Genomic DNA, 20,844 nt, shown 5'->3' with positions numbered 1-20,844 from the left:
GGTGTGTCATGGTGTTCCTGCTCAGAGTCGGACTCGTCCGATCCAGTATATGTTATTATCCATGTTGTTGGTAATGGGGAATGTTTGGGTCTTAAGGAATTTTCATTTATTTCATGAGGTTGGACTAGTGGTTGTCTTTCGTTCCTAATAGCCTGTTTGTATGAGGGGTCGTTTAGGAAATGATTCAGACTGTCCTCACACAGACACATATGAAATACATACGCGTATGTTCACACACACACACACACATCCATACGACGGAAAACTCACATCCACATTATGTGATTGCATGGGGAAAACACATTTACACACATGAAATGGTCAAGTATTATGGATGAGAAAGAAGCTTAGAGAATGTAAGAGTTCAGTATATCCAGAAGTCATTTCAGTCGTTTTTCAGAATTTTTACAGAAACAGGAGCAAGATAGCTTTGAACTAGAACAAACCTTTCAAAACACTGGGTGACCAAACACACAGGTCAAGAAAGGTAAAGCAAGCAGGATTCTGGAATATGATCTAGGTCAAAGATTTTTTGCTGTTGCTTCATTTCTTGGCAAGACATATAACAGCCCTGCCCTGAAATGCACCCCCAATGTAATTTCTGTTCCGTATATCCCGGTATCAAATTGTTCAAATTATTCTGACTGTACATTGAGGGGACTAGTATGAGTAACCAGCATGTGACACTTTCATAGTCAGCAGAGATGGGAAATAACAACGGACAAATACTTTCTCACTGTACTGAAATAGTTCCAGTTCAAGTCTTTTATTTACAGATGTACAGAACAACAAGGTCACACAGGGCCCTGAAATTCTTAGGACAAGACAACGCAAAGCAACCTGGCATAACATGACATATAATTACTCAGAACATAGATTGCATCGATAATAAGCTAAACATATAATAAACCTCACAAAAATACAACATAATATAGGTACAAAATACTAAACCTTTAATACACATAATAACCTACACTGACCTTATGAAACCTATAGTAACCTAAAGACAAGTGGGGTACAATTAGTGCAATATTGCAAATAGTGCAATCAGTAGCTGAACGTGACAGTGTGTTATAGATTTTTCTTGCATCAGTACTTTAGGTCATTATTTATCCTTAATTTTTTTACACAAATATCTATACTTTCTACTTCTTAAATTTCCAAGCCAGGCATGTTCCTTTAGTTTCAATCTGTATTTGGTTGCATGATCAATATTATTTATGGTTATTGATTCTTTGTGCTGAAAAAAAAAGTTCGCATCTTAGATGCGTACTTGTTGAGGACGCTACCATACTCTACTGTACAATATTGTTCTCTGCTTTCATCTACTCTGTTTTAGGCTTCGCCTCTCCTTTCACTGTGTTTCCACAGTGTTAACTCAGTTCCATTCAACTCAAATCCTAAACTTCATTGTAGTCCTACTTGTTTATAGATATTTCCTTCTCTCTCAATTTTCGCCTTTCAACAGGACGCTGAAGTCGCTCGCCCGATAACATTGCAGCCACGAGATAAACTACAGAGCTGCAACAGTGGTGCCAACGGCTCATGGTTACTAATGAAAATAACAGCCAATGTATGCACTTATTGAATATTGAAAGAATGATATATGATAAGCAAATGTATCGATAATGTATATCTAATTCACTTAGGCTTGTTGTAACCTGGGCTACATCCGTTGTTGGTACACTCTTGCACTTTTTGAGGTTCATGTTGTTTAACTTGTGCAACTACATGCTCTTATGGTTCTTCCCATTGGCACTTATTTGCGGTAATCTCGTTATGATCAGTGACCTATGCAATTTTGTAAAGCTCTCCATTGGAAGCCGCTGTTTAGGGATTGATATGTTAGTATTGCACTGATAGTAGCCGATTTGTGTTCATCATACATTGCTATCGAGATGTTGCACCGCAATCGGTTCCTATTTAGGCGTGGTCCACCATCATGCATCATACAGGGAGAAACGAATAATATCATCCGAGCAATTCAATGGCGTTTAATGAGGTGATGTTAGGGAAGAATATAAACTTTCGTCTGTATAGAAGAGTAGAATAACCTCTCCTTGTTCACGAAGGTTAGTATATAATACAGGAAGACAATCAAGCAAATGTGATGGACTTTCCTCAATTTTAGAGACCAGTGGGTGGCTCTTAAAAGAGCCTTTGGGGTGAATTTGAAAGAGGCAGTTTACTTGGAGCTGGTGTACTTAGTCACGGCCTTGGTTCCCTCGGACACGGCGTGCTTGGCCAGCTCACCGGGGAGTAGCAGGCGGACGGCGGTCTGGATCTCCCTGGAGGTGATGGTTGATCGCTTGTTGTAGTGAGCCAGGCGAGACGACTCTCCGGCGATACGCTCGAAAATATCGTTGACGAAGGAATTCATGATTCCCATAGCCTTGGATGAGATGCCGGTGTCGGGGTGGACCTGTTTCAGTACCTTGTACACGTAGATGGCGTAGCTCTCCTTCCTAGACTTTCTGCGCTTCTTCCCGCCCTTTACGGCGGTCTTAGAAACGGCTTTCTTGGAGCCCTTCTTGGGCGCGGGCTTTGCTGGTTCAGGCATTGTCAGTTGTCGTTGCTTCTCAGAAACGAATGATGAGGGCTGGTTGGCTACCCGGTTTATGTACCGGGAGACATGCACATTTTAAGGCACGCCTCCTGCTAGTCGCAGCACACAGCTGGGAAGTGAATTTTGCAAGATATTCTGAAATCTACTGCGCGTGCGTGGGATTTACCGACCCCTCTTATCCTTCAGTAATCATAAACTGACAGTCAGGATTACTCAAAGGATATATTTGAAACCATTTTACACTTCGAAGTACCTTTTACACTTCAAGGGATCAAGCTCGGAAGTTACGACGAAATCTCTGGGCAGTTTACCGCCTAGTTGAACCCGAAACACGTGGTTATTGACGTCAGAAGCTTTGTTAAGTTGCAGTACAATGCAAACCCCCATGCATCCAGGCTTGAGTCAATGTTTTCTACAACTGTTTTAATAAAGCATTCATTGAGCAGATGCTACTATCTAAAGTGACGGACAGTACCGGGTGATTTGAACCCATTGCATCTCGGTAAAACCTGTCCGGCTAAGATAACCCATTTATAAATTGTATAGCCCAAGTAGCCTCAGTTGAAGCGTGAGTAATGATCCCTTTACAATACCCTTTGCTCAAATGCTTCAGATCCGCAATGACCACCGAAATACAAATCGAACGTTTCAATATAGTTGGTGCTTTATTAGCCTTAGATGGATTCCTAGCCTAGACTGGTATTGCATTGAAGTTAAAAGTGCGCCAAAAACTGGGGGACGAAACCAGGCCAGTCAACTCAGTTGTTCATTTTGAATTATTCACCTCGGATGCGTTCTAGATACACAACTCACTTTAAAAGGGTTGTTCAATTTAGACACCGAACACCTGCATTATGGAAGCATGTCTAATACGTAACATGTGGGTGGCTCTTAAAAGAGCCTTTGTATTGATCCTCGGTGCTTGTACTTGATGTTTTAGCCGCCGAAGCCGTACAGAGTACGTCCCTGGCGCTTCAGAGCGTAGACCACGTCCATGGCGGTCACGGTCTTTCTTTTAGCGTGTTCGGTGTAAGTCACGGCATCACGGATGACATTCTCCAGGAACACCTTCAGTACACCACGGGTCTCTTCGTAGATCAAGCCTGAAATACGCTTCACGCCACCGCGGCGTGCCAGACGGCGGATGGCGGGCTTAGTAATACCCTGGATGTTATCACGGAGAACCTTGCGATGGCGCTTGGCGCCTCCTTTACCGAGTCCCTTACCTCCTTTGCCTCTTCCTGACATGGTACAATACGTTTGACGTTTCCACAGATGAGAATGGTTCAACTTAACGAGAGCCAGGATATTTATATTCTGTAAGCGGACGTGAAGGAGGCCCCAGTCCCTTATTTGGAGGGCGTTGCAAAGGGAGGGAACTTGAGTCAGAGAGGGAAAATATGTATATTTTACGTTTCATTCCTTTAGCAGATTCAAGTTGACATATTTGTACATATAATTATATATTTTACATTCGTTAAAGGGGTGGTTGACTGTTTTTTTGGTGTACTTCACACTGTTCCTTACCAATGTAACGTTGGTTGGGCTGAAAATGGCCCGGGTGCTGTTGTATGCCCCCTGATACATCCAGTGAAAGTTTCCTCGGAAAACAATGCTCTGTTTTCCAATTTGATCGCATGGTCATGACTATACAGATGAGCTGCGCGCTGATTGGTTGGTTTACAACTCAATATATGCGTACATGTCATTGTAGTTTGCTGTTGAGTGTTACTTGTTTCTATTTGTCTGTGATAGGCAGTTAAGTGTTGAAGAAAAAAAATCCCAATGCCTGAAAGCCTTGAAATGTATTGTTTTTCTTGCAGTTTAGTAAACTCATTGTTAAAAAAATAATAAATAAGTAAATAAATAAATACATGTAAAAACTGAATTTTGCCACTTGTGAATCGATATGAATCGGTAGAAAACGGAATCGCGATTTATATGTGAATCGATTTCCCCCCCCCACACCTACTAAATAGACATTACATATTGGCAAACATTTCAATGTTTTTCTTATGGGTGGAGCTCAAAGTGATAAAAGGATCATTTAAATATGTTCATATTCATCCAGGCCCGTAACGGAAACACATGAGGCCCTCCGCAGAATGAGTCTGAGAGACCCCCCCCCCCCCCCCCCCCCCCCCCCCCCCCCTCCCCCCACATATGTAAGGGATAATGTAATACAAATACCGACGGGCCGAACAGGACCCAGACGCGATCAACGGAACAAAACTTTTTGGAACATTCTGAGAGCCTTATAATAAATGCACGATATCAAAACTCAAGCTTGTCTTTCAATGTCTTGTGAGGGAAATTTATTCAATGAGAAAAAAACGCTTGGCGCACGCCTGGCTCTCGCTTATACTCTTTCACAGAATATGATTAAGTGTAAACGGTGAATGGGACTTTTACTTTGACGCCCATTGAGATCGGGAAAGCAAAGGAAGTTTGGAACGCACACAAACTGGGCATCGTTCACATAGCAACTGTCAAATAGCTGTGAAGTTTAATGTATTATCGATCTGTCGTGTGAAACTTGTAGAAAGTACGTTTATGACTGTACGTTTTACACAATCATAATATGTATATAACTGAAATACAATGAGTTATTGTAACTTTGATTATGTTTTTTGTATGTTTACTGTAAATAGTCAAACGCAATCGCTGCCACTGCACGATACTGTCAAAGTATAACGTTAGCTAGCTATTTTCCTGATTTGAGCAGTTAGCCAGGGGGTCCCATTATCATCCACCCAACCACTTTAAATGGAGAAATGTCAGTTTGACGCTGCGCAAGGCAGATGCTACATACGGTTTGAGAGCGTATTTAAGACACTCAAATCTCAAAGTAAGAAGATGTAATTTGGTGTGCAGCAAAATAAGATGTGTACATATCGATAAGTTACTTTCTTTCGTTGCTGCTGCATATCTTCTTTAAGAAATTAACGGAAGAAACGGTTGTGGACGATAATGGGGCCCCGAACGTTGGAGATTTAGACTAGAGTGGACGATAATGGGGCCCCTTACATTACGTGGTACAGTAATGCATTCTTGTAGGTGTGAGCATCACCCTCAATGGACAGTTTGGAGGCTGGTTTCCACATGTGCCGGATCTCTTCTGGAGTTGGATGGTTGGCTGTCCACCCCTGCTTCTTAATCTGCCTATTCAATTTCCTGGCTGATGGTTTCTGATGGATGTATTTTGCTGAAGAAAAAAAAGAATTAAATAACCTCTGTCATGCTAGTCATTTATCACACTAAATAAATTGCCATGTGTAAGTAATGTATTGATTTGGTAATCAATGTTATGGATTATGGATTGGAGTACTTACACGGCAGATGTTCCTGTCTCTGGAGATACTGGGAGGATCACAGTGTGGTGACGGGAGCTGCACAGACAGGGACCGCAAGGTCCTACGTAGTGTGGTCAGGTTTGCCGAGTTCATCCTCGACAGGAAGCTCCCAGCCCTACAGGACACCTACCACACACGATGCCTCAGGAAAGCTGGCAGGATTCAAAGAGACTGTTACCACCAGTCCTTCAGTCATTTTACCCCGCTGCTTTCTGGCAGGCAATAGTGAAGCATTCGGTCTTGCACACGCAGACAGGAGAATAGTTTCTTTCCATGGGCCATCAGGCTTCTGAATGGACACTGATACATTCTCATCACTTTCTCACCAACCACTTTACACACTGTCACTTTCAGCTACTGGTTGTACTATCAGCAATATTGCACTAATTGTTACTCCACTTTCTTTAGGTTATTATAGGTTTATACGGTTAGTACAGGTTAATATGTGTATTATTACAGGTTTAGTATACTGTATTGTATATTATTTTGTATATTTAGGAGTTGTTATTTAATGTTCTTAACATAGATGTAATCTATGTTCAGAATACTTATATGTTATGTTATGCCAGGTTGCTTTGCTTTGTCGTGTCCTAAGAATTTCAGCGCCCAGTCTGACCGTGTGTTGTTCTGTGGATCTGACAATAAAATACTGGAACTGGAACTCAACTAACAATCAGACTAAATGGTAGGACAGTGGTGAAAACCAATCCTCCTGTGGACACAAAACAACTTAAAATACATGAAATAGTATTACATTTTCAAACTAGCACATACAACTCATATTCACCTCTTGTTTGTCAGGGACACATAAAAAGTCTCTATCTTGCTAGTGACTTAGGACTCCAGCAAATTATATTGTCCAAACATTGAAAGCAGCCACAAAGAAAAGTGACTTTAAATGCAAAAACATTGTTCATTATCAAAATAGTAAGATAATCAATACATTATGACAATGTAACAAAACCAATATAGGAAAACTGAAAACTGATGCATGTACAGGTAAGACATATTTGGAAAGCATAGGTTAAGCAAGACAACTACAATTTAAACACAAACAAATATGAATTAAAAGTCAACCATAAAACAATGACTAGACAGGCAGGGACATAATTATGATGGAGAATACCATTTTACAAACAAAAGGATTGTGTTCAAAGGTTATCACCAGAACTGCATGTGTGATCTATGTCTGTCCAAAAGATGGGGGGATATTGCATAGTGTTGTTTGTGGTTTATTCACTGCACTGAAGAGCAACCACTGTTTGATAACATGTTGCATTGATGTTATGGTAAGAACATGCAGTTAAATTGCTCAGCTAAGGTGTAATTCATATCCTTGATCCAGTGTCCACGTGCAGTAGGCCATTAAAATCTGTTTTGGTGAGATATTATTATTAAGTTTAGATATAAACTGATAACACATTTAGAATTTAAGTTAAATACATGAAGTATTGTTCGTAACTATATTGCGATACAGTGTTGTTTAAGCTTCCCTTGTGAATGTAAAGATATAACTTTTTTATAGTAGCTTCCACAACACTACCTTTTCGGCGAAAGTTATGGATTTGTAAAATGTATTTACAGTCATGTTTTTAAATGTGTATTTATAAGGACATATGATTAAAATACACTTTGTGATGTGATAGATGGGTATTTGCCAAAGGTTGTAACATTCGGTTTTTACCTTCATCATCATCATAATCATCATCATCATCATTATCGCCTATCATCATTTGAAACTCATCTGTACGATAAATTATGTTTTGATCAAACTGTGGTTAAACTGCCTCACTGTGTTTCCTGTAAGTAACTTGACAGCATTTATTAGAAATCATAAACACTTTCACCACATTTTCCATCTTTAGGGTTTCAAACAACAGTAGTGTGAGCAGCACCTGTGTTTCATCTAATTGTGTGCCAGAGAGAAAAACTTTAAATTTGATCATGCAATTATAATGAGATTATAGATTAGAAATTAGTTTGCCTGTTTTATTTTAGATTGGATTTTGTCATTCCAAAGCCTTTACAACACTGCGAAAACTGACAGGTCTCATAGATAGTAATCTGATAGGCTACAAAAAAAGCTACGTTCTCGTTTTACTCAATACCCGGTGGTGTCTACTGAGGCCTAATGCCTAAGACTCGGACACCCTCTCCCATCTCTTGAAGAACTGTAAAGTTCCCACTGCTTCAAAAAAGGAATAAAAAAATTACAGGACTCATCACACCTTACAGCAAGCAATGGTGTCTTCAAGGGCTGTGTATCCTCAACTATGTGCACTGTTGTCTCTTCTGGCTGCTTTTGTGCCTGGTCTAACCAGCCCCTATTACTGGTCCGGTGTCTACCATAGCCCCCACTACTAGGCTGGTGACTACCACAGCCCCCACTACTGGTCCAGTGACTACCACAGCCCCCAATACCGGTCCTGTGACTACCATAGCCCCCACTACTGATCTGGTGACTACCACAGCCCCCAATACTGGTCATGTGACTACCATAGCCCCCAGTACTGGTCCAGTGACTACCACAGCCACCACTGCTGGTCCGGTGACTACAAAAGCCACCACTGCTGGTCCGGTGACTACAAAAGCCACCACTGCTGCTCCGGTGACTACAAAATCCACCAATATTCGTCCTCTGACTACAAAAGCCACCACTATTTTTCCTGTGAATAACGCCATGCCCTCTACTGGTGCAGTTAGTGTAGTCCTCATGTCAATGTGGGTTACTCTGTTCGTAAAACTTACCTACTAAATAAACATAAAGACACATGCATGCACAATCTCTGACTTTCTTAAGTAACAGAAACATATGGACTTTTGTGATATGACTGACAGAATCATCAGTATGATGTATGTTTTACAGAATGCACTTGTTTACTCCTATTTTATTTTTTTATATTTCTTTCTTTGATTGTACAACATGTTATTTCAATAGTTTACAATTTTTTTTACTAATGATAGCATGAGGATTTAAGAGGAAAACTTTTTAAGAAAGATTCAGTAAAAACAGTATGTTTTTTTTCCGATTGGATGTTTGTTGGGGTTTTGTATCACATATTAATGAATGATGTTAAATATTTTGTGTGCGGCTTGTAGGGGCACAGACAATCGTAGGTGACAGGGCCTCAGTCATCCTTGGGGATTCCAGAGGAACATATCATCCTCTTCCAAAGCCCTCTGAAGAATGCACGGATTCCCTTCTCCTTTTTCTCCTTCTTCTTCTTCACCTGTTTGTCTTCATGTGCTGAATAATAACAGCATCCATCACTGAATTAATTTCAAGCATTTCAAACTAAGGTAATGGAGGCCAAATTATCGTGGAGCTTTGAATAACTCACCAGCACACTTTGCATCCTCTCCACTGCACTGCTCAGGAACAAGATCGGTGAGCTGAACACAGAGACACAGAAATGAACATGTGTCTAAAAACATCGAAAGGTGAAGATGGTGTTTGGTAAAAAAGAGCAAGGTGCACAAACCTTAGAAAATCTTAACCCATAATGTATCTTACCTGAGGAAGCTGAGTGGCCAAGAGGGGGCAGTCAGAGACAGAGATCAGGGCCAGGGATCTCCTCTTCTCAGACTCTTTCACAACCTTCTCCATGAGTTCATTAAGAACATCCTCTGCAGCAATCTCAGACTTCCCATTGATGAGGGCGACCTTCCGTGTCTGAGAGATCTGTAAACAGCAAATCAGTGTGAAGACTTAAATAAGTTATATGTACTGTTGTCTGAACAGCAAAGTAAGCTTTGATAAATGATGCCAGACCTGGGTATCCAGGGGAGTGGTCATGTGAACCTTCTCTACTGCAGCTGCTATAAGGTCCTCCACAACTTTGGAAGCTGCAGTCTTCAGGCTGTCCATCACCAGCCCCTTGGCTTCAGCCTTCATAAAGGCTTTTTCAGCACGGACATCAGCGATGTGTCCAGTTGCCACAAGCTGTATGGCTTCAGGAGGCAGTAAGGCCAGGGAAAGACTTTCAGAGACAGCAGCCTTCTCCTCAGACTTTTTCTCTGTCTTCTCCAGGAGGTCATCAGGAACATTTTCAGTTGTAACCTGAGACTTAGCCTTGCCAGTGATGAGGGCAATCTTCTCGGTCTGAGAGATCTGTAAAAAGTTGAAGGAAACCAGTTAAATATATCTGTTCTTCAAAAAAACACTACAAACCCAACATAAAATGGGAAGGTTGACTGTGCCATGTTGAGGTAATTATTACTCACCTCAGTATCCAGGGGAGCATCCATGCCAACCATCTCATTGGCTGCTGCTATGAGATCCTCCACAACTTTGCAAGCTGCAGTTTTCAGGCCGTCCATAACCAACTCCTTGGCTTCAGCCTTCACCAGAGCTTTTTCGGCACGGACATCAGTGATGTGTCCAGTTGACACAAGCTGTATGGCTTCAGGAGGCAGTAAGGCCAGGGAAAGATGTTCAGAGACAGCAGCCAGGGATCCCTTTTCCACCAACCTCTTCTCTGTCTTCTCCAGGAGTTCATCAGGAACATCATAATAAATGATGTATTCAGCTGCAGCAAGCTCTTCTTTCTTAAAAAAACAACGTAAACATAGAACATGTTGCAATATGAACATTGAACATGACAAGGACGGTAAAATAACTTTAGATATGTCTAGGTGCATACCAGCTGTTTGGCCAGGATAGGCCTGTGACAGTAAGAGAGGTCAGACAGAATTGTTTTCTGCTCTGAGTCCACCACCTTCCCCAGGAGCTCACTGGGGACCTCCTCAACAATGATGGGTGCCTCGATCTTCCCACAAAACTCTTCCTCCTCACGAAGCTCAGAGGAATAATCATCAGCCAGGGGTAGCTGGCACTTGAAGGCAGCAGCCATTTTGCTTTGGTAAATCTTTCCCAGATAGGTCACCACCGCCTGGACCACAGGCTTCAACTGGAAGAAGGTGCTGTTGAAGCCCAGTTGGTTGAAGGTCTTGGTTGTTTCTGTGAAGCACCGAAGCACAGCGGCCATTTTGTCCCGTGCAATTATAACTGTAACTGAGGACAAGATGTGCCAGGAGCAGTTGCCACAATGGGATAGGAAGATGGAAACCACTCTCATGACAAGATTATACATTTCACATGTGGCTGCCACAGCCTTCTTTCCCACAACAGAGACAAGGCCAAGGTTACTGAATTGTATGGTTAGCTTAGCCAGAGACTGCTGGACCATCTCTCCGGGTTTCTCCAGCAGGTGCTTCAGGGAACAGGTCATCATGCCTGGGACCAGGACCTCAGCTCCCATGGTGAAGTCAGGCACAGTCAGGGCTAAAGACTCTGGTTCAGTTCGTCCAGACGATGATAAGATCTGTAAAAAGTTGTAGGAAACCAGTGAAATATATCTGTTGTACAAAAAAACACTACAGACACAACATAAAATGGGAAGGTTGACTGTGCCATGTTGAGGTAATTATTACTCACCTCAGTATCCAGGGGAGCATCCATGCCAACCATTTCATTGGCTGCTGCTATGAGGTCCTCCACAACTTTGCAAGCTGCAGTTTTCAGGCCGTCCATAACCAACTCCTTGGCTTCAGCCTTCACCAGAGCTTTTTCAGCACGGACATCAGCGACGTGTCCAGTTGCCACAAGCTGTATGGCTTCAGGAGGCAGTAAGGCCAGGGAAAGATGTTCAGAGACAGCAGCCTTCTCCTCAGACTTTTTCTCTGTCTTCTCCAGGAGGTCATCAGGAACATTTTCAGTTGTAACCTGAGACTTAGCCTTGCCAGTGATGAGGGCAACCTTCTCGGTCTGAGAGATCTGTAAAAAGTTGAAAGAAACCAGTTAAATATATCTGTTCTTCAAAAAAACACTACAAACCCAACATAAAATGGGAAGGTTGACTGTGTCATGTTGAGGTAATTATTACTCACCTCAGTATCCAGGGGAGCAACCAGGGATTTCTCCCGCAGGTGCTTCAGGGAACAGGTCATCATGCCTGGGACCAGGACCTCAGCTCCCATGGTAAAGTCAGGCATGGTCAGGACTAAAGACTCTGGTTCAGTTTGTCCAGACGATGATGTGGAAGTGCTCTTCATGCTCCCTGTTGCCATAATAGGAAGGCCTTTCAAGGCCGGAGAGAGGCATTTCCTCACATCCTGAGCTGCCGCAGACCGGATCTTTTGGAGGAACGTGTCCAGACCCTCCACTGTGATCTTCACGGAGAGACAAAAAGAGATAAGGAGATCTAATTGAGATATTTTAGTCACCAAACTAAATCTTCTCAGTGTCATGAGAGAGGCTGAAGACAGAAACAAATGCTGTTGTCATTCATACCTTTCCGTCAAACAGCTCCGACAAACGACGTTCGTATGCTTGCATTTCACTGAGAATGTTCTCCAGCTCACAAACTAGCTTGCGCATTTTGGTGTTCTCCTCCTGAATCCAACATTTGAAACTCTTAACACTGAATAATCATCTCCAAATTGTCACTCAAATAATGACTTCTGAGCCTTTTGCTTTTCTTTACACACACACATTACATTTTGAATAAGTATTGGTTACTTAATCTTTAACATATTAAGTATTCAGCAATAGCAGGATTAAATTAATTGCTATTGTGTAATATTACCTCAAACTCATCATATTCATCTTCTCTGTCCATTTTGGTGAAACAGTCATTTACCTAAAGAATGACATAGGCAATCAAATCGTCTATAAAAATATTTAAGCAATAAGCCCCAAAAGGCCGTGGTTTATGCTGATTTTAGAACAGGTAAGGGGAGTTGTTAGGCACCACGCGAAGCGGGAACAGTTCTAAAACTGTTACTACAAATATTTGATATGGTTTCATCAATAAAACCAATTAGAAACAAAATAGTTTAATAATAAACCGTCATTCTTCCACTACTACAAAGTATAGTTCCTACATAAATCGTTGCCACGCAACAGCCAGACGGACTTCTTTGCCGTCTTTTTCAATTTGAAATATTCGATGCGCAGTAATATGTAATATTAAAGAATGTTATGAGGACAACCTGTGAGGTTATGCTGGATTTTACAACGGCATGGAATGCGATATAGCCAATCACAATCAAGGACGGGAACAACCAGTTTTAGAATTAAGCAATAAGCCCCAAGAGGCCGTGGTTTACGCTGATTTTAGAACAGGTAAGGGGAGTAGTTAGGCACGACGCGAAGCGGAGTGCCGAAAACCCCCTTACCTGTTCTAAAATCAGCGTAAACCATGGACTCGCGGGGCTTATTGCTTTTCTAAAACTGTTACTACAAATATTTGATATGGTTTCATCAATAAAAACAATTAGAAACAAAATAGTTTAATAATAAACCGTCATTCTTCCGCTACTACAAAGTATAGTTCCTATATAAATCGTTGCCACGCAACAGCCAGATGGACATCTTTGCCGTCTTTTTCCATTTGAAATATTCGATGCGCAGTAATATGGAGTGTTAAAGAATGTTATGAGGACAACCTGTGAGGTTATGCTGAATTTTACAACGGCATGGAACGCGATATAGCCAATCACAATCAAGGATGGGAACAACCAGTTTTAGAAATCTAAATAACGTCCATTACAGTTTACTGATACTTATTGCAGATACGATTTACTACAATTCTGGTGCTGTTGTGAAGAGGACACAAATAAGCTTTTACTTTAGTACTTCAGAATGTAATGACATAATGGAATATTAAGACATTGTGACATCACAGTTATTGATGCATCATAGTTCTTGTCAAAACCTTAACAACTGTACACAGAAACTGAATATTGATTAGGGTAGCCTACTGTTAATGACATACATTTAGATGTGGAAGTCAATGATAATGCCAACTAAAGAAATATTATGATGCACAGTATGGGTCATTTATATAAGCCATAGCTTATACTGTACATTCATATAAGCTGTATACATGTTTGAAAATTGTAATCATGGGAAACTACCAGCGCCATCAGTCCATCAAACATTTAAACTGCCTCTACCACAAATTGACTTAAATTGATATGGCATACGTTCAAAAGGTGACAGTCACTTCCAGATATCGGCACAGGCCTGTCCGAGATTGCTTTCGAACCACATGAACCCAAATCAACATTTATGGACTGACATAGAAAAGAAGACTTAATCTTTTTAAGCAATAAATAAAATACCACATACCGTAAGCCTTAGCTGAGAATTTGGTTATTTAAATAGGCGAATTCGTTGTGTTTTTCTTCTTCTCTTGCAGTAAATTATTCAACTGAACGCGACATTGGTCGTAACGTGATCGATGTCAAATAACTTCTGGTGACTCAAAGTGTTGTCTTTTCATTTATAATATTAACCTTTGACGTACCCATTATGACGTATTTATTCCAATAACTCAATGTTAACAGATCCGTGCGGTTCTATTGTCAATCACTGATGGTGAAACATAACATAACAGTTCAACAAACAAAACAATAACAACGAAAATAAATACATAGTTTAATCAAAACGATAAGGATACCAATAACTGTAAATATAAACGAGTCAAAAGAAGAATCTAGTGCATTTAGAAAGGAAGTAAGTCAAAACTGGAGAAAAAGTATATGAAAATGATGTTGACAAAGTACATAGTTGTCAATCACTGATGGTGAAAAATAACATTACAGTTCAATAAACAAAACAATAACAACGAAAATAAATAAATAAATTAATCAAAACGATAAGGATACCAATAACTTTAAATATAAATGAGTCAAAAGAAGAATCTAGTGCATTTAGAAAGGAAGTAACTCAAAACTGGGGAAAAAATATGTGAAGATGATGTTGACAAAGTACATAGTTGTTTTCTTTTTACCTGTATGATTAAAATCTCCAGTCAAACCATATAATCACAAACAAAATGACTGTGGATCACAATGGTTTACAAAATGCTAGTTTATCCCTGATAAATTAAATGGATAAATGAAAAGAAGCAGTACTCTTGGGTTTTATTTCCATAGGGAGGCGCCTTTGATCATATCAAAATCAAATCACACCCTTTTATTTTCACTCAACCATACAGGACTGCAACAGAGATGGGAAAGTATTTGGTACAGTTTCTGGCAAATAAGCTTTATATAACAATTATAACAATTGACATGAACTTCTTATTTACACATCCGTTACACAACACAATGTACAATATACACCTAACAAATAAAAATATGTATAGACAATACACAGGTACAATAAAATACACAACACAATACATGCAGTTGAGGGCAGTGTTGTTGCCGTACCAGGCAGCGATGCAGCCAGTCAGGAGGTTCTCCACAGTGTTGCTGTAGAACATCGTGAGGATGTGGTGGTTCATTCTGAATTTCCTCTGCCGTCTCAAGAAGAAGAGGCGCTGCTGTCTCTTCTTCACAACAGGCTCAGTGTGGACAGACCATGTGACCTTCAAGTTCATGTTCAAGTCTTTTATTTGTCAGGTACACAGAACAACACAAGGTTAGACTGGGCACTGAAATTCGTAAGACAAGACAACGCAAGCACCTGGCATAACATATAAGTACAAGGAACATAATTTACATCTTGACAGTGATGTGGACAGACCATGTGACCTTCTCAGTGATGTGGACAGCAAGGGACTTGGAGCTGTTGGCTCTCTCCACCGGTGTGCCATTGATGGTGATGGGTCTGTGTTCTCTGTCTTTTCTCCGGAAGTCCACCGCAAACTCTTTGGCATTACTAGTTTGGCATTACTAGTTTGGCATTATTAGTTTTTTTTATTTATTCAGAAAATATTCCTCATGTAGTATAACCTGTGGTTTACCTCCTTCTCACATTCCACACCACCCATGGGTCCCTTCCAACTTTCAAGCAAAACCTGCACCTTAAAAGCACACACAAACACATGCACACTCAGCCTAGTTTCTGTTCTCTTAGTTATAAAGTAAAAAGATTTCACACTTTGTTTTGCAGTAAATTAATGTCTGTCTACGCAACCACAGAGGCAAAGTAATCAGTAGAATGTGTTCACTTCACACACAGACATGCACTCACAAACACACAGAAGCTGTAACAGGAGCACACAATCATCTTAGAGATGGATGGTTTCTGAATAGTTTACAATGACATGTTAATTGGACATTAGTACTGAAAGCACTGAAAGGTGTTGGCTTCATCTAGAAATAGATCTGTAGCACTGTGTTCGAAACACAGCACAGTATTATATTTATTTGTATTAGTACACTGTACTATGAATATAGTTATGTAACATGGTCATAGGGTTTGTTATGTTTGCTCTCTGGTTCACATGCACACCATTCCTTGGCACTAACCACTCAAACATTGTTAGAACAGCATCTTCTATATGGATCAAATGTAAAGGGGATGTAAATATTGAAGATCTATTATTTATAAGAATAGTGAGAGTCAGAACCTTCCCCTTATCTATCCATTATTCCTCGCAAACACATTCAGTATATGAAAAGTAGCATAATGGAGAGGAGGGACTTGGACGCCATCGTTCAGCCAGACAGGGTAAGGAGCTATGGTAAGGTCTGTAGGGTAAAGTTTGTAAGCCAGCAGCAGATGTACTTGAGGTGTTCTGATAGCTACAGTTTTGAAACTACCAATTTGTCAGACCAAGTTGAACTAACCTTTACAAAACCTTGTTCCAGACAACACTAAAGCTTTGAATCAAAAAGTGAATGTTTGAGTTTGTGTAGGGTGTGATGTCTAGGAGTGTAAAACAGTTTCCTGACTCAGGCCAAGACACCAAGAGATTCAAACTGAAATGTATCTTTTTTAGTGATGAATTTAAACTAGTGATAACTAAAAGCAGTTAGTGTTTTGTCTCTTTCATGTGGTAACAGGCCACCACCTTCACTGGTCAGTCGGAAGCTTGTTATAAAAGCAATCAAAAGGTCATTCAGGAACATCATATTCCAATCAAGCATCTTGTTAAAAAAGAAAAACTATTTTAAAAAGTCAGACAATTATTTTTTAGGAACATTGAGAACGTTGACAACATCGCAGCATTATTTGTCATCTCACATTCTTTTGTCTTGGTCCACATTCCTATAGTGAGTATAGTGTACTTTTTAAAGAGCTGCTCCAAATTTAATGTTCAGATGATCACCTGCAGATCCAAGGTAAAGCTGATCCTGACTCTCTGCTTTACCTGGGCTCTTCTCCTCACAGGTAACGCAACATACTCTACTTAGCTGACCCACAACCAAGGAGGCTCTCAAAAATGTACATGAATGATGGTGGGATGCAGGTGAAAGGAGGTGTTAAGTATGGATTTGATTGAGTCCTTACTATACTGTATATTCTATAGACTTTTTATAATCAGTTTTTTTTTAACAATTGTTCTAAATGTTTATTTGTCTTATTCTGTTTTTCCAGTGGAACCATTGCAGTGTTTTTCATGTGATCCACCATGCACAAATCCAGGATTAACTTCTTGTATATCAGGCTCAGTATGCATGACGACGACCAGGTTAGGTAAAGTTATTTATTTGTCACTGTTTGAGGCCTTGTTTTTCTTTCACTGTTTTCCACCATCCAAACGGTTTACTTATATACGTTTCATTTAGCATTCATTGGATTTAGTATTTTGTTTAGTATCAAAAATGAGAACATTTTAATAAATGCTCTGATTTGATCTGTGTTGGAATTTTCTTTTTGCCAGATGGAAACACAGGTGCAGTAATGAAGAGCTGCAGACCATCCTTGGATTGAACGTTGTTCATCCTTGAACTTTGAACGTTCGGTTTTCTTATTCCTTCAACACTGGTTTCTTCCAGCAGTCTGGATCTGAGCTCTGCTGTGACTCAGACAGATGCAACCAGCAGTCTCAACCTGGTAAGAACTACTTTTAAAATTCATAGTTTATATGTATAAAGTTATATTTTTAGCTCAACCCTGTCAGCAAAAAAATCTGTAAGATTTATATGTATAAATATATCATGTATGTATTTATTGAAATGAAAAGTATTTTTCTCTGAACAATAAATACTGTGGGAGAATGGGAGTTGGACAGGAACAATTTGGAATCTGAAATACAGTAAGTACATAAACAAATTGACTGGGTAGTAAAAACTGCAAAACAACTTTCCTAAAGATGAGGAGACAATAATGAATATAACTGAAACAGGACAGTCTAGTAGATTTGATGTGTTCTGTTTTTCTCTGCAGTCACTAGTTCCTCCAGTGTGATTCCTGCAGTAGCTCCTCAGACACTGTGTGTAACACCCCTGCACTGTGTGTCAGACTGGAGGATACATGTGCTGTGGCCAATGGTGAGTGTCTCAATGATGAAATTATCATTAACATGTGTTGAAGTTGAACTGTAGAACCCTGTATGCACCGAAGAGAAAGTCAGTATGTTTGTTCTTTCTTCTTTTACAGCAAGCAAGGGTGTCTTCCTTCAAGGGCTGTGTATCTTCAAATATGTGCACTGTTGTCTCTTCTGGGCATTATTTTAACTGGTCTAACAAGTGATCAGATTTCCTGCACTTGTGAGATGACTACCACAGCTCCCACAGCTGGTCCGGTGACTACCACAGCCCCCACTACTGGTCCAGTGACTACCACAGCCCCCACTACTGGTCCGGTGACTACAAAAGCCACCACTAATCGTCCTGTGACTACAAATGCCACCACTATTCGTCCTGTGAATTACACAACCCCTCTACTGATGCAGTTAGTGTAGTCCTCATGTCAATGTGGGTTACCCTGTTGGTAAAACTTACCTACTAAATAAACAAAAGGACACATGCATACACAATCTCTGATTTGTTAAGTAAGTAACAGAAGTAACAGAAACATATCGACTGTGATATGATTGTCAGCACACAGAATCATCAGTATGATGTATGTTTTACAGAATGCACTTGTTTACTCCTATTTTATTTTGAGATATTTCTTTCTTTTATTGTACAACATGTTATTTCAATAGTTCGCCATTGTTGTTACTAACTAGATCATAAGGATTTAAGAGGAGAACTTTTTAGGAAACATTCAGAAAAACGGTATGTTTTTTTTAGTTAAATTGATAATCAAGGGCTAGAAGTAAACATCTTAGGTCTCTGACACCCGGCTCATCAGCACCAGACCTATGGACATCCCTCCCTGTACACCAACAGCTGCAGCTCCAGTCGTCAGTCATCCACCTGATGTTTGCGGATGACACCAGCCACATTAGGCTCATCTTTTGTGGGGAGGAGTCTGATTACAGGTGGGAAGCTGACATTAAATCAATCTGATGGTATCTTTGTTTCTCTGCAGTCCCAAATTCAGTGCCAAATGGCATACAGTGTGATTCCTGCAGCAATCCCTCAGACACTGTGTTTAACACCCCGGCATACTGTGTCAGACTGGAGGATACATGTGCTGTGGCGAGGTGGCGAGGTGAGTGTCTCAACGATGAAATTATCATGAACATGTGTTGGAGTACTAACTGTACTACTGAACCGTGTGTGCACTGAAGAGATGGTCTGTATGTTTGTTCTTCTTTTACAGCAGGCAATGGTGTCTTCAAGGGCTGTGTATCCTCAAATATGTGCACCGTGTCTCTCCTGGCTGCTTTTGTGCCTGGTCTAACCAGCCCCTATTACTGGTACGGTGTCTACCACAGCCCCCACTACCAGGCTGGTGACTACCACAGCCCCCACTACTGGTCCAGTGACTACCACAGCCCCCACTACTGATCTGGTGACAACCACAGCCCCCACTACTGGTCATGTGACTACCACAGCCCCAATACTGGTCCAGTGACTACCACAGCAACCACTGCTGGTCCGGTGACTACAAAATCCACCAATATTCGTCCTGTGACTACACAATCCACCAATATTCGTCCTGTGACTACAAAAGCCACCACTATTTTTCCTGTGAATAACGCAATGCCCTCTACTGGTGCAGTTAGTGTAGTCCTCATGTCAATGTGGGTTACTCTGTTCGTAAAACTTACCTACTAAATAAAAATAAAGACACATGCATGCACAATCTCAGATTTTTTTAAGTAACAGACACATGAACTTTTGTGATATGATTGTCAGCACACAGAATCATCAGTATGATGTATGTTTTACAGAATTCTTTCTTTAATTTTATAACATGTTATTTCAATATTCGACAATTTTTATTACTAATTAGATCATAAGGATTTAAGAGGAGAACTTTTTAAGAAACATTCAGTTCAACAGTTTTTTTTTTTTCAATTGAATGTTTGTTGGGTTTTTGTATCACATATTAATGAATTATGTTAAAAACTTTGTGTGCTAATTGTAGGGGCACAGACAATCGTAGGTGACAGGGCCTCAGTCATCCTTGGGGATTCCAGAGGAACATATCATCCTCTTCCAAAGCCCTCTGAAGAATGCACGGATTCCCTTCTCCTTCTTCTTCTTCTTCTTCACCCGTTTGTCTTCATGTGTTGAATACTAACAGCATACATCATGGAATTAATTTCACGCATTTCAAACTAAGGTAATGGTGGCCAACTGATCGTAGAGCTTTGAATAACTCACCAGCACACTTTGCAGCCTCTCCACTGTACTGCTCAGGAACAAGATCGGTGAGCTGAATACAGAGACACAGAAATGAACATCCAAGGGTGAAGATGGTGTTCAGTAAAAAAGAGCAAGGTGCACAAACCTTAAAAAATCTTAACCCATATTGTCTCTTACCTGAACAAGTTGAGTCGCCAAGGGGGGGCAGTCAGAGACAGAGATCAGGGCCAGGGATCTCATCTTCTCAGACTCTTTCACAACCTTCTCCAGGAGTTCATTAAGAACATCCTCTGCAGCAATCTCACACTTCCCAATGATGAGGGCCACCTTCCGTGTCTGAGAGATCTGTAAACAGCAAATCAGTGTAAAGACTTAAATAAGTTACATGTACAGTTGTCTGAACAGCAAAGTTAGCTTTGATGAATGATGCCAGACCTGTGTATCCAGGGGAGTGGTCATGTGAACCATCTCTACTGC

General features: G+C 40.5%; 4 protein-coding genes and 1 long non-coding RNA gene across 5 annotated transcripts; 1 reads left to right on the top strand and 4 right to left on the bottom strand.

Annotated features, from left to right (window-relative positions):
* Positions 1 to 747: 747 nt before the first annotated feature.
* On the bottom strand, positions 748 to 3,025 carry LOC124474270 (histone H2B-like). The gene has a single exon (XM_047030246.1). It carries the CDS (start codon positions 2,558 to 2,560, stop codon positions 2,186 to 2,188), a length of 375 nt encoding a protein of 124 aa, XP_046886202.1. The 5' UTR covers positions 2,561 to 3,025; the 3' UTR covers positions 748 to 2,185.
* Positions 3,026 to 3,478: 453 nt separating this feature from the next.
* On the bottom strand, positions 3,479 to 3,846 carry LOC124474275 (histone H4). Its single transcript, XM_047030254.1, has one exon. The coding sequence runs from the start codon at positions 3,812 to 3,814 to the stop codon at positions 3,503 to 3,505; it is 312 nt and encodes a 103-aa protein (XP_046886210.1). The 5' UTR covers positions 3,815 to 3,846; the 3' UTR covers positions 3,479 to 3,502.
* A 5,120-nt stretch (positions 3,847 to 8,966) lies between these two features.
* On the bottom strand, positions 8,967 to 10,270 carry LOC124474255. Its single transcript, XM_047030232.1, has 5 exons — positions 10,144 to 10,270; positions 9,692 to 10,030; positions 9,434 to 9,601; positions 9,261 to 9,312; positions 8,967 to 9,166 (listed from the first exon to the last, which is right to left on the bottom strand). Exons 1-5 carry the CDS (start codon positions 10,237 to 10,239, stop codon positions 9,048 to 9,050), a joined length of 774 nt encoding a protein of 257 aa, XP_046886188.1. The 5' UTR covers positions 10,240 to 10,270; the 3' UTR covers positions 8,967 to 9,047.
* On the bottom strand, positions 10,256 to 11,452 carry LOC124473689. Its single transcript, XM_047029322.1, has 4 exons — positions 11,357 to 11,452; positions 10,563 to 11,243; positions 10,391 to 10,467; positions 10,256 to 10,271 (listed from the first exon to the last, which is right to left on the bottom strand). The coding sequence occupies exons 1-4, from the start codon at positions 11,450 to 11,452 to the stop codon at positions 10,256 to 10,258; spliced, it is 870 nt and encodes a 289-aa protein (XP_046885278.1).
* A 5,583-nt stretch (positions 11,453 to 17,035) lies between these two features.
* LOC124474282 lies at positions 17,036 to 17,580 on the top strand. The gene is made up of 3 exons (XR_006956801.1): positions 17,036 to 17,146; positions 17,258 to 17,356; positions 17,544 to 17,580. It is a non-coding gene; the product is annotated as an uncharacterized LOC124474282 (long non-coding RNA).
* Positions 17,581 to 20,844: the final 3,264 nt, after the last annotated feature.

Source organism: Hypomesus transpacificus, chromosome 11 (assembly GCF_021917145.1).
Source record: "Hypomesus transpacificus isolate Combined female chromosome 11, fHypTra1, whole genome shotgun sequence".
NCBI classification, from domain to species: Eukaryota; Metazoa; Chordata; class Actinopteri; order Osmeriformes; family Osmeridae; genus Hypomesus; species Hypomesus transpacificus.
Note: the sequence above shows the minus strand (reverse complement) of the source record. Positions and strands in the feature narration are given on the sequence as shown.